Here is a 12588-nt window from a genome sequence, read left to right as displayed (position 1 = left end):
GAACACTGACAAGAATTTAACAATGGACTTATTCAACTCCGCTCTTGGCAAAAACATCACCTTAGTGCGTCCTGCATATTTTATAATAAGTGGATTCATTGGAATACCTAATGCCATGTATTACTATATCTTTCTCTTTTTTGTTTACATTATTTCAGTGGTGGGAAACACAGTTGTGATGACTGTCATTTACTTGGATCATAATCTGTGGACTCCAAAATATATAGTAGTTTTTAACCTGGCCTTTGTAGACCTGTTTGGTACCACTGCTTTGGTGCCAAAGGTCCTTGACCTCTTCCTGTTTAACAATAACCGCATATCCTACAGTGACTGCTTGACATTCCTTTTCTTCTGCTATGCCACTCTGATGATGCAGATTCTTAATCTGATTGCACTCTCCTATGACAGACTGATTGCTATTACGTACCCACTGCACTATCAAGTGAGAGTGACTCACAGGTTAATGTTTTCTTTAATTGCTTCTTTTTGGCTCTTTGCCATTGCTATGTGCCTCACGGCAGTCGGCCTCCTCACAAGACTGTCCTTCTGTAAGTCTTCTGTGGTTGTTAACAGCTATTTCTGTGACCATGGTCAGATATACCGACAGGCTTGCAATGACAAAACACCTTCACATGTCTTTTCTACATTTCTATATGTTATTGTTACACGTTTCAAACTTAGTGAAACTAATGCAACAAAAGATATTTATTCATGGAGTCTTGCTCTCTGGCCAACCTGGTAAAAGACAATTACGGAGTGATTCAATGAGAGCGCGAACAACCATCTTTTCCTCTGAATCTCAGTCTCTTTATTACAAACTTCAAAATTAAATATTTCCTAAACAATAAACATTCCCTTGTGCAATTCTGTTTCAGTTTCAATATCCATTTGTTGGTTCAAATCATCACAAATCTTTACAGTTGTATCTGCATTTCCCACATCAACGGTTTAAGCAGCTTTCACATACACAGAAATAAACCATCTCTTTATGAACAATACCCAACAAATATATAATTTGTATCAACGAAAGGAATCTGCCCTTTCTATCCATTTACTGTAAATAAACCATCTTTGGTTTTAACTAAATATTTAAATTACCTTTGTACAAGTGACTTGAAACTAAATACACATAGGGAGAACCGTTCTATTTAAAATACATTTTCAAACACAAACCAAACATAAAACTATGACTGACTATGTCAAGTTTAACTCTCTAAATTAACAATTAAATAAATCATACCAGGGAATAGGAACACCAGCTCAGCAAGTTACACATTCACAGTCACACACACACACACACACTACAATGGCCGTTCGCGGCATTTTCGCTCACTCGCGATTATAAACATGGCTCTATAACCCGGTTTTTCACCACAGAAATCCAACAACAGACTTCTCACAGTTATCGCCAACAACTATAAAGTATAGGAGGACACAATTTTAATACTTTTTAATGGGTACCAACCTGGTAAAAGACAATTACGGAGTGATTCAATGAGAGCGCGAACAACCATCTTTTCCTCTGAATCTCAGTCTGAGGAGAGGAGGGAGGTGCGCCTCACCTTGAGTTCCGTGCCAAACCGATACCCACACTTTGGTTCCCCCTTCTTTTCTTTCCTCCTACAGCCTTATTCTTGCACATTAATTAGTGAAATATTAGTCATGTTAAGTTAGACATTTAGCTATTTGTCGGCACAAATAAGATGATGTACAAAACAAAACACTTATGTACATACATTCAAACAAAATAACCAGTGACTTAGTGTACTCAGATTAAGGTGTACCACACACTCCCTGACAAATAAAAGTGGCTCCGGACACAAAATATAATAATTTCACTTTCAACATACATTTTTTTCAAAACACATTCAAACTCTTAATAAATGTATCCTTCTAGACCCATAAAGTGTGAAATGTTTCAGATCTCATCAGGTGAATTTGCAATGTATGGTGCACGTGTGAATTGGGCAGGTATGAAATATATAATATGTGAGTGATCAAACAGGTAAGTATGAGGTATAAGATGTATGTATAGCGTATATGGTGATTAAGGCCTCTTCAGGTGGGTATGGAATGTATGCAATTGTCTCTCTTGGCATCTCATCAACAGTGGGCTGGATACACCATGGGAAGGTATGGGTACGGGGCGATGATTGGGGACTGAAAGGGTTGGAAGTATGGCGGACAGAGATACTGGTGAGTACACTGAACTGGCTGGATTCTAACTGCATTCACAGTGGGACGTGGCTGATAAACTGGTTGACCCAGGGATGGATAAGTGAACACACAACCTGGCCGTCTCTCTCTGGTGGACTGTCTCAGAGGAACCTGATGTTTGTGTTGCGTTGTGGGGACACTGTTCTCTTCGTGGAATGTGTGCAGTTCCTCCTCAACGATTGTAGGTTGATGCTGCTCCAGGTCTTGTTCGTCTTCACTGAATGTTCCCTGTTCCTCATCTCTTACATTCTCTCTTTCCTGTTCAGGTTCCGTGTGAGTTGTTTCTGCCAGGTAGGTCTCATTCTGTTCAGATCGGTTTTGGACGTCAAAAGTAACATGTCTGTCAGGTAAATTACCCTCAGCTCTTGGTTTCTCCAACGGTATTCGCAACCAGTAATGAGGCACGTCTTCCTCTTCCTCAGAGTCACTTACATCTGTGTTCTGTGTCTGATTTGTGGGTTTTGAGATGCCTGAAGCTCTCTTATCTCTCTTTTGTGACTCAGTTATATTGGTGGTGGGTTTATGGAGAGGCTCTACAGGTAGATCGTTCACTTGTAACAGGAGATTCCTGTGCAGAGTGCGAACTGGTCGACCTCCTGTCTCAGGGCTTACTTTGTAGACCGGGTTATCCCCAACCTGTTCTCTCACTACATAAATAAGCTGCTCCCAGTATGGTCTTAGCTTTCCAGGGCCCCCACGTTCATTGAGATTGCGTACGAGGACTCTATCCCCAGGCTGAAGAACCACACCTTTGCTTCTCTTATCGTAGAATGTCTTTCCTCTTGAGCTGGACTGCTGGCTGTTTGAATTTGCTATTCGATATGCCTCGGTCATTTTTCCTGCCCATTTCTCAGCATATCCTTTTGGTCCAATGGTTTCACCCCCATCATCTGTTAGAAGGCCGAAGAGAAGATCGACAGGTAGGCGAGGGTGCCGGCCATACAACAAATAGTACGGGGAGTAACCTGTGGCCTCGTGCTTCGTGCAATTATACGCATGGATAACATGGGGCAGGTAATCCCTCCAGTTCTCCTTCTCTTTCTCTCCCAGTGTTCGGAGCATCTGCAGTAGTGTACGATTGAGTCTTTCTGCAGGATTGCCCTGGGGGTGGTACGGAGAGGTTCTCGAGTGGGCAACACCAGCCAACTGTCTCAGAGTTTTGAAGAGTTCATTCTCGAACTCTCGACCTTGGTCATGGTGGAGTTTGGCCGGGTATCCAAATCTGGGGATGAAATCATTGAAAAGGCGGTCCGCAGCCGTCTTACCAGCCTTGTTCCTGGTGGCATAAGCTTGCGCGAATCTGGTGAAGTGATCAATCACGACCAAAATATACTCACATCCACCCCTGCAGGCCTCCAGGTGCAGAAAGTCGATACACACTAGCTCAAGGGGTGAGTTTGATGTAATACTCCCCATTGGTGCCCTGTCGTGTATAGCTGGCTTCTTCAGTTTAATGCAAGAGCACTTCCTGGTCACGTACTCCTCTATTTCATTTTTCATGAACGGCCAGTAGAATCGCTCCCGTGCTAGATTCAGAACTTTTTCAACACCAACATGACTCATGTTGTTGTGTAGCTGGGTGAGTACCGTTTGTTTGTAGGTGGCAGGCAAGACCAGTTGGTGTCGTCCGGCACTCTTCCTGTAGAGAAGGCCGTCATCAATGTATAATCTATTCCACTCTCTTAACAGCCTCCTTGTATGTGCATCAAATTTCCTTCTGTTGTCTTCTGTTAGAGGTGTGTTGTTTTCCTTTAATTCCATAACTTTCCCAATTGCGTGGTCTTTTCTTTGTTCTCTTACCAGCTCATCATGACTGATTGCTTGCAGAGGCTCAACGTGTGGTGGACTATTGGATGTTAAGTTGAGGGCTGCCACCCAAGCCACATCTCCTTGTTGTGCCCTCCGGCTTCCTTCCCATACAGCACTTACTGCCTCCTCTGATAACTCTTCCGAGCACTCAGCCATGAAGGTGTTGATGTCCAGGGGCCAGCGTGATAAGGTGTCGGCATCAATGTTGGTTTTGCCTGGCCGGTATTTGATATCAAAATGGAAATCGGCCAGTTGCCCCACCCACCGGTGACCCACAGCGTTGAGCTTGGCAGTACTCAGGATGTACGTGAGAGGATTGTTGTCCGTGAAGACTGTGAAATGCGGGGCGTAGAACAGATAATCCCGGAACTTATCACAGACTGCCCACTTCAACGCCAGGAATTCAAGCTTTCCGCTGTGTAGGTGATAATTCATTTCCGCTGGTGTTAGTGTGCGTGACCCATACCCAATCACCCTCATCTTCCCGTCCTGTTTCTGACAAAGAACTGCACCCAGACCCTTTTGAGAGGCATCAGTGTGGAGTGTGAAGGGACTGGTAAAATCGGGGTATGCTAGTACCGGGGGTTTGGTCAGCCGGTCCACAAGCTGTTCGAGGATCTGTTGGTGTAGTCCAGTCCACTCTACCGTGGTTCGGGATGACTGCTGGTGCCCTTTTGTTTTTCCCAGTGGCGGCTTGGGCTGAAGCGTGTCAGGCTTTGATTGGAGCAGGTCGTACAAGGGCTTGGCTATGCGTGAGAAGTCCTGCACGTATGTACGATAGTAGCTCAGGAATCCTAGCAACTGCCTGACTTCCCCAACTGTCTGTGGTGTCTTATGTGTCAGTGCCCGCACTGCTTCAAGATCTCTGGGGTCCATTTTTACCCCTTCCGCTGAAACCAACCGACCAACATACCTGACCTCCTTGCGGAAGAGCTCGCATTTTTCCGGCTTTAGCTTTACCCCATGACGTTGCAAGGCTTGGAGCACTCTGCGCAACACCTGCACATGCTCATCAAAGGATCTGGAGAAGCACAACACATCGTCGAGGTAAGGGATACAACACTCATCTCTCAGCGTGTCGAGCATCCCTTCCATGCTCCTTTGAAACGCTGCTGGTGCGTTCGACAATCCAAACGGTATTCGGACCCACTCATAGAGCCCCCATGGGGTTATGAATGCAGTTAGATGTCTTGATCCTTCGGCAATAAAGCCTTGATGATATGCTTTCCCTTGATCAAGAATCGAAAACCAGGCATATCCTCCCAATGAGTCAGTGAGGTCCTGGATTCTGGGAAGAGGGTGACGGTCTGGCACGGTTTTGTTGTTAAGGAGCCGGTAATCAACACACAGGCGTAACGACCCATCTTTCTTCCTTACACAGATGACAGGAGCTGCATACGGCGACTGGGACTTCACAATCCACCCTTTGACCAACAACTCCTGGACATACTCCTTCACTTCCCTGTAGAGTGGTTTTGGGATGGATGCGTAGGCCCTCTGAACTGGGATGTCGTCCTTGGTCCTGATCTCCATCTGTAGGGAGGGAATGCATCCAATGTCGTCACTATTACGGGCAAACGCGCCACATTCCTCGTATAGCACTTCTTTCACCACCAGTTGTTGTTCAGGACTCAGGTGACTGATTTCAACAGGAGGAAGCCAGGCCTCGGGTGGAGAGGTACTGACAGAAGTGATGCCATCAACCTCGACTGCAGTCATCTTTCTTGGTGTGGAGCCAGCCTGATGTAACTCTGGCGCCTTCGTTTCCAGAACCTTGATGACATGTTGGATGGTGCCCAGAGAGGTCCTTTTTGGCAGGGTGACCTCGTGTTTTGAGTGGTTGGAGATGGGCACCTTAACATAAGGTCGTCGGTTGTTGTTGATCCCCAAGAGTCCTTCTCCTACACTCAACTGTCCTAAAGCAACACTTTCCTCAGCAGGCTCATATAGAACAAGGGGGTCAGAAGTGTCGAAGTTTGGGGGTACCCTACACCATACATGAACTGTCCTACCAGGGGGAATGATAGCATGATCCTTGCCCACTCTTATTGTGACTGGATCACAGTATGTCCTAGGTGGAATCTGGATGAGACTCACAATGGCCTCCACCTGTTCTTCCTCTATTCCAAATGCACTGCGGAGAAGGCTGATAACTGTTGCAATGGCATCACCAGAAGACTCCTTCCTTCTGATAATCTCCTCCAGTACATTGGCTCCAAGAAGGGGCTGGGGCAGTGCCAGCTGGCTGACCAGGAAAGGGGCCTGTATGGTGAGATTGGGGTCGTCATTCCCTGCAAGATTGACAGTGAGCTCAACCCACCCTCTGTACGGAATGGCATGGCCAGTGACTGCATAGACGCCAAATTCTCCCTCTAAAAGCTCGGAAAGAGGTCTCACAGTGTAATTGGGGATGTGAGCGTCGGTCCACTCTTGGTCAATTATGCTCACTTGCGAGCCGGAATCAAACAGAACTGTTGCTGGATAACCACCAATCAAACATTTCAACAGACTTTTCTTTCCAACTAGAGGTGCCTTGCAGGTGATAGCACTCTGACAGGTAAGTGTGTGTGGCTTATGTTGTTTGTTCTGCTTGGGGTGCTTTATTGTTTGATTGGGAGTGTAGCCTACTGTCTGGGACTGAAACTGTTCACCGGTCTCTGAGTGTCCCTCCACAAAGACCGAGCTCCGTTTCCCTGCACCTTGCCTCGTTTCAAACATCCTACTGCTCTGTGTCCTGCTTCTCCACATGCAAAGCAGTGGTTACACTCCTGTAGATTCTGCTCAGTGCATTTTGGACAGCGCGCTGTTCTACCTCTTGCCTGGACGGCGGGCTGTTTCAGTTGTGGTTGGAGAGATCTGCTGGGTGGTAGTTGAGAGGGAAGGTGTGACTGAATGTGGGCTGGTATAGTTAGAGGATGAGGCACTCGGGTGTTTGTTGTCTGCTGATCAATCAAAGTGGTCACCAGGTGTGTCAGGTTCTCCACCTGAGTACTGAGCTGTTGTATTGTCTGGAGATTTTTATTATCTGCCCCTGTATCCTGTTTACAATCTCCCGTCTCAACCTTGGCACTGTGCGCTTGTGTTACCTTTTGTCGGGAGGTTTGACCAAGCCTTCGCTGGTGCTCATTCTCGTCACTTATTATCTTCATGACCTGGTGAACAATTTCTTCATCTGTGACTTGGCTATTGGAAATTAGAGGCCTCAATCTCTGCCGGAGGTCAGCATGTTTTGTCCCCAACCCCTGATAAATAGTATGGAGGAAAACTTCTTGGATGGTGTTTGGATCATATGAAATGTCTGTACTGGTCTGTCGGGACTGGAAAAGAATCTTCTGTTTGAGCCCAATCATTCGGTACAGAAACTGCTGGGGTGTTTCCTGGTCTGACTGCCTGGCGCACATCAACTCCTGGAACATCTCAGTCGTTGCTTTCTCACCAAGATGGGACCTGAGGAAGCCTTTGAGTTCAGACACTGTAATCAAATCTTTGTTTATAAGCATATCCTTAAAAGCCCCTGGCTTGATGATCCTCAACACCCCTCTGACAACCTCTGCCTCTGCGAAACCCTCTTTCATTCCCTCGTCGATTTGTTTACTGATATTGTTGTAATTTAAATCAGAATTCTGATCTCCAACCTGACCACCATGTACTTTGAAGTCCCTGCGCTGCAGGTAGGGAAGATCCTTCAGAGCTACTTGTCTCTCTGGGATCGTTTGTGGCACATAGTATGACTCTGACTCATCTTGGCGGCGGTAAGTTGTGACTGGTGGGGTCACAGTGGATTCACATCGTCGAAGTTTCTCGCCCAGGTCTTCATATACTTGTCTCAAATCTTCTACTGACTGTATCGTTGTGTTGGTATGAGTGTTAGTGTGGTGTTGTGGTCGCATAACTGTGCTGTTGGTGTGAGAATGAGGTTGTGTGCCAGTGTTTGAGACTGTAGTGGATGGACTGTGACTGGGTGTAACATGTGTGTTACCATCATTACCATTAACAGGAACATCAGCATTTACTACTTTACATATTAAATCATTTAGAGCCAGCAACTGACTCATACCTTCATCCTCAAGCCCTAGTAATGTGTCGGACTGCATGTAAGAGACCACATACTCCATGCAACCTTCTTCATCATTCGGGTCTAGCCCTTCTTCATGCTGGTCATCAGTTGCAATGTCTTTTGCAATCTGATAGATGTCGTTGCTCGAGAGTCTGAATAGCTGTTTCTTGATGTTCCATACTAATTGTTTGCGTACTGCTGACATGGTGTGTGATTCTGACGTCACCTTGTAGTGTTTCAGTTCAGTAAATCAACAGTGTAGTAAATATGTGCGTAGAGTGTGTGCGTGTTGACCTCTCGATCACAGATCAGATCTTCAGATGCTGGTGTGCGATGTTCTCAGGGTCAGCGGTGTAGCCCTCGGATGATAAGCGTGCGCTGGCCTCAGGATCTGCAATGCGGCTCACCAGTGACTAAAGTGCGTTGGCCTCAGGATCAGCGATGCGGCTCCTAAGCGAGGTGAAGATCCCTTTTCTCCTTGGTCTCCCTCCTTGGACACCCACGGGTTGACTCCTGGCCTTTCGTAGCGTCTAGTCACCTGGATCGTGCGGTTCTGGTATCTCTGGATCTGCTCCTCCGATGATTGTGATGAGGAGAGATCCCGGACGAGCCCCCACAATTTGTTACACGTTTCAAACTTAGTGAAACTAATGCAACAAAAGATATTTATTCATGGAGTCTTGCTCTCTGGCCAACCTGGTAAAAGACAATTACGGAGTGATTCAATGAGAGCGCGAACAACCATCTTTTCCTCTGAATCTCAGTCTCTTTATTACAAACTTCAAAATTAAATATTTCCTAAACAATAAACATTCCCTTGTGCAATTCTGTTTCAGTTTCAATATCCATTTGTTGGTTCAAATCATCACAAATCTTTACAGTTGTATCTGCATTTCCCACATCAACGGTTTAAGCAGCTTTCACATACACAGAAATAAACCATCTCTTTATGAACAATACCCAACAAATATATAATTTGTATCAACGAAAGGAATCTGCCCTTTCTATCCATTTACTGTAAATAAACCATCTTTGGTTTTAACTAAATATTTAAATTACCTTTGTACAAGTGACTTGAAACTAAATACACATAGGGAGAACCGTTCTATTTAAAATACATTTTCAAACACAAACCAAACATAAAACTATGACTGACTATGTCAAGTTTAACTCTCTAAATTAACAATTAAATAAATCATACCAGGGAATAGGAACACCAGCTCAGCAAGTTACACATTCACAGTCACACACACACACACACACTACAATGGCCGTTCGCGGCATTTTCGCTCACTCGCGATTATAAACATGGCTCTATAACCCGGTTTTTCACCACAGAAATCCAACAACAGACTTCTCACAGTTATCGCCAACAACTATAAAGTATAGGAGGACACAATTTTAATACTTTTTAATGGGTACCAACCTGGTAAAAGACAATTACGGAGTGATTCAATGAGAGCGCGAACAACCATCTTTTCCTCTGAATCTCAGTCTGAGGAGAGGAGGGAGGTGCGCCTCACCTTGAGTTCCGTGCCAAACCGATACCCACACTTTGGTTCCCCCTTCTTTTCTTTCCTCCTACAGCCTTATTCTTGCACATTAATTAGTGAAATATTAGTCATGTTAAGTTAGACATTTAGCTATTTGTCGGCACAAATAAGATGATGTACAAAACAAAACACTTATGTACATACATTCAAACAAAATAACCAGTGACTTAGTGTACTCAGATTAAGGTGTACCACACTATTCTTCTTTGGCTTCCATTGTGTTTCATCTTGGGTACTTACGTGTGTATTGTCATTGCTTTGACTAGAGTGGCAACAGCTCAGGAAAGAGTGAAGGCCCTTAAAACCTGCACAGGTCATATTTCACTGGTGGCCATCTATTTCATTCCAGTATTAATCTCATCTACCATGCAAAATCTTCATTCAAATTCCAGGATTATTAACCTTTCTCTGACCTCTGTATTTCCTCCCATGTTAAACCCAATTGTTTATGTTCTGCAGACACAAGAAATAAAAACATCACTGAGAAAGCTTTTAAAAATCACAAAACAATCCAAGATAATGGTGAGGAAATTACTGATTACATGATCATTTCTTTCTACATATAAACAGTAAGCAGTATAAACAGTAACAGTAAAATAGTTAAACCAATGATGCAATGATGAATACAAGATTTTAAAATAATTTAGTACTCTTCCTGTGATCCATAAGAAAACAAACAAATGTGTTTTCAAAGTGCACAATGACCTCTTTGAATACCTGAAACAGCTGCAATCGGTAATTGAGTTTCATAATGCTTGCATGTAGACTCAAGGGATCAGGCCGTCACCGTATCTGTCACAAACAGATGAGCTTGTCATGTCTTCTTTAAAACGGAGCAAGAGAGAAGCAGACTAACTTTTTAACAGCACACATTGGTGTTCTCCACATCTGTCGTTGCGCGTTGGAGATTTGAACACTGACAAGAATTTAACAATGGACTTATTCAACTCCGCTCTTGGCAAAAACATCACCTTTGTGCGTCCTGCATATTTTATAATAAGTGGATTCATTGGAATACCTAATGTCATGTATTACTATATCTTTCTCTTTTTTGTTTACATTATTTCAGTGGTGGGAAACACAGTTGTGATGACTGTAATTTACTTGGATCATAATCTGTGGACTCCAAAATATATAGTAGTTTTTAACCTGGCCTTTACAGACCTGTTTGGTACCACTGCTTTGGTGCCAAAGGTCCTTGACCTCTTCCTGTTTAACAATAACCACATATCCTACAGCGACTGCTTGACATTCCTTTTCTTCTGCTATGTCACCCTGTCAATGCAGGTTCTTAATCTGATTGCACTCTCCTATGACAGACTGATTGCTATTACTTACCCACTGCACTATCAAGTGAGAGTGACTCACAGGTTCATGTTTTCTTTGATTGCTTTTTTTTGGCTCTTTGCCATTTTTTTTACTCTCCTGTTAGTCGGCCTCCTCACAAGACTGTCCTTCTGTAAGTCTTCTGTGGTTGTTAACAGCTATTTCTGTGACCATGGTCAGATATACAGACAGGCTTGCAATGACATAACACCCACAAGTGTCTATATTTTATTTGTAATAGTTATTCATCTTTGGCTTCCGTTGAGTTTCATCTTGGGTACTTATGTGTGTATTGTCATTGCTTTGACTAGAGTGGCAACAGCTCAGGAAAGAGTGAAGGCCCTTAAAACCTGTACAGGTCATATTTCACTGGTGGCCATCTATTTCATTCCAATATTAATCACATTTACCTTGGGAAGAAATATTCATCCAAATGGCAGGATTATTAACCTTTCTCTGACCTCTGTATTTCCTCCCATGTTGAACCCAATTGTTTATGTTCTGCAGACACAAGAAATAAAAACATCACTGAGAAAGCTTTTAAAGATCACAAAACAATCCAAGATTACCCTGAGGAAAGTACTGATTAGATGACAATATCTGTCTATTTATACAAACATAAACAGTATAAAGAGTAACAGTGAATTAGTAAAACCAATAATGCATTTACTATTTTAAATAATTTACTACTAATGTTTTGATATGAATCAGATCATACATGGTATTTTTTGTTAATATTGCTCAGCTAACACTTGAAAAGATCAATGTTGAAATGTATGGTATGTACAACACAGTCATAGGACCACTTTTCTGCTAACCAATTTTATTTGTACCTCCTGTGTTTGTATGATGACTGCAGTTACATTAGATACAGCAAACTATTTCAGTTGTTCTGTTAAAGTCTCTTCATGCAGTCCACTTGGAATATATTTCATGATTTAAGATTTACAAAAAGGTGATTTTGTATTTGTAGTGTCATTCAATTTTGAATGAATAAACATGAAAGATATATGCTGATCAAATGTTTTTTTGATGGTTACTGACACCATTTTGTGGCTTATTATTATTATTATTATTATGGTTCTGTCAGGTATGCAATATCATTCGTATGTTGTGTCGTTCATCTGTAAAGCTCTGTCAAGACATGCCATCATACCTGACTGAGGGAGATCTAAACACCGTAAGACTGAGAAACACAGTGAGAATTGTATGGAGCTGACAGATTAGTGTGAAATAATTTTGACAATGTTTAAATCTAACAGACATTTATTTTCAATAAATAGTTATACACTGCAACATTTACACACACATTGTTTTATAAAATGTGTTGAAAGCTTCATAGCTGCGTACAAAACAGTGATAATATGCTGCATCAATGCATTCTACAGTAACATATTAAAGATACTAAGCCTCATTACTGAGCTAAAAAGTGACTTAACATGATAATCATCTCCCATCTTGACTATTGCAACGCTCTGCTCACATGCCTCCTGACCTGTGCTGTGAAACTGCTACCGATGGTCCAGAGCGCTGCAGCGTGCCTGGTCTTCAATCAGCCTGAAAGGGCACATGTCAAATTCAAATCACTGATGCTAGTCTACAAAGTGCTTCATGGGTCTCCTCCCA

At 43.2% G+C, this 12588-nt stretch overlaps 2 protein-coding genes across 2 annotated transcripts; both read left to right on the top strand.

The window, feature by feature from the left end:
* The first annotated feature begins 22 nt into the window (after positions 1-22).
* On the top strand, positions 23-10182 carry LOC131458693 (olfactory receptor 2A12-like). The gene is made up of 2 exons (XM_058627896.1): positions 23-634; positions 9817-10182. Exons 1-2 carry the CDS (start codon positions 23-25, stop codon positions 10180-10182), a joined length of 978 nt encoding a protein of 325 aa, XP_058483879.1.
* A 387-nt stretch (positions 10183-10569) lies between these two features.
* LOC131458692 (olfactory receptor 8G17-like) lies at positions 10570-11556 on the top strand. Its single transcript, XM_058627895.1, has one exon. It carries the CDS (start codon positions 10570-10572, stop codon positions 11554-11556), a length of 987 nt encoding a protein of 328 aa, XP_058483878.1.
* Positions 11557-12588: the final 1032 nt, after the last annotated feature.

This window comes from Solea solea, chromosome 4, assembly GCF_958295425.1.
Source record: "Solea solea chromosome 4, fSolSol10.1, whole genome shotgun sequence".
Taxonomy (NCBI): domain Eukaryota; kingdom Metazoa; phylum Chordata; class Actinopteri; order Pleuronectiformes; family Soleidae; genus Solea; species Solea solea.
Note: the sequence above shows the minus strand (reverse complement) of the source record. Positions and strands in the feature narration are given on the sequence as shown.

Coding starts and splice junctions, on each gene's coding strand:
- LOC131458692 (XM_058627895.1), top strand. CDS start 10,570: ATGGACTTATTCAACTCCGCTCTTGGCAAAAACATCACCTTTGTGCGT.
- LOC131458693 (XM_058627896.1), top strand. CDS start 23: ATGGACTTATTCAACTCCGCTCTTGGCAAAAACATCACCTTAGTGCGT. Junction 635..9,816: donor ATGACAAAACACCTTCACAT/GTCTTTTCTACA, acceptor TAGTGTACTCAG/ATTAAGGTGTACCACACTAT.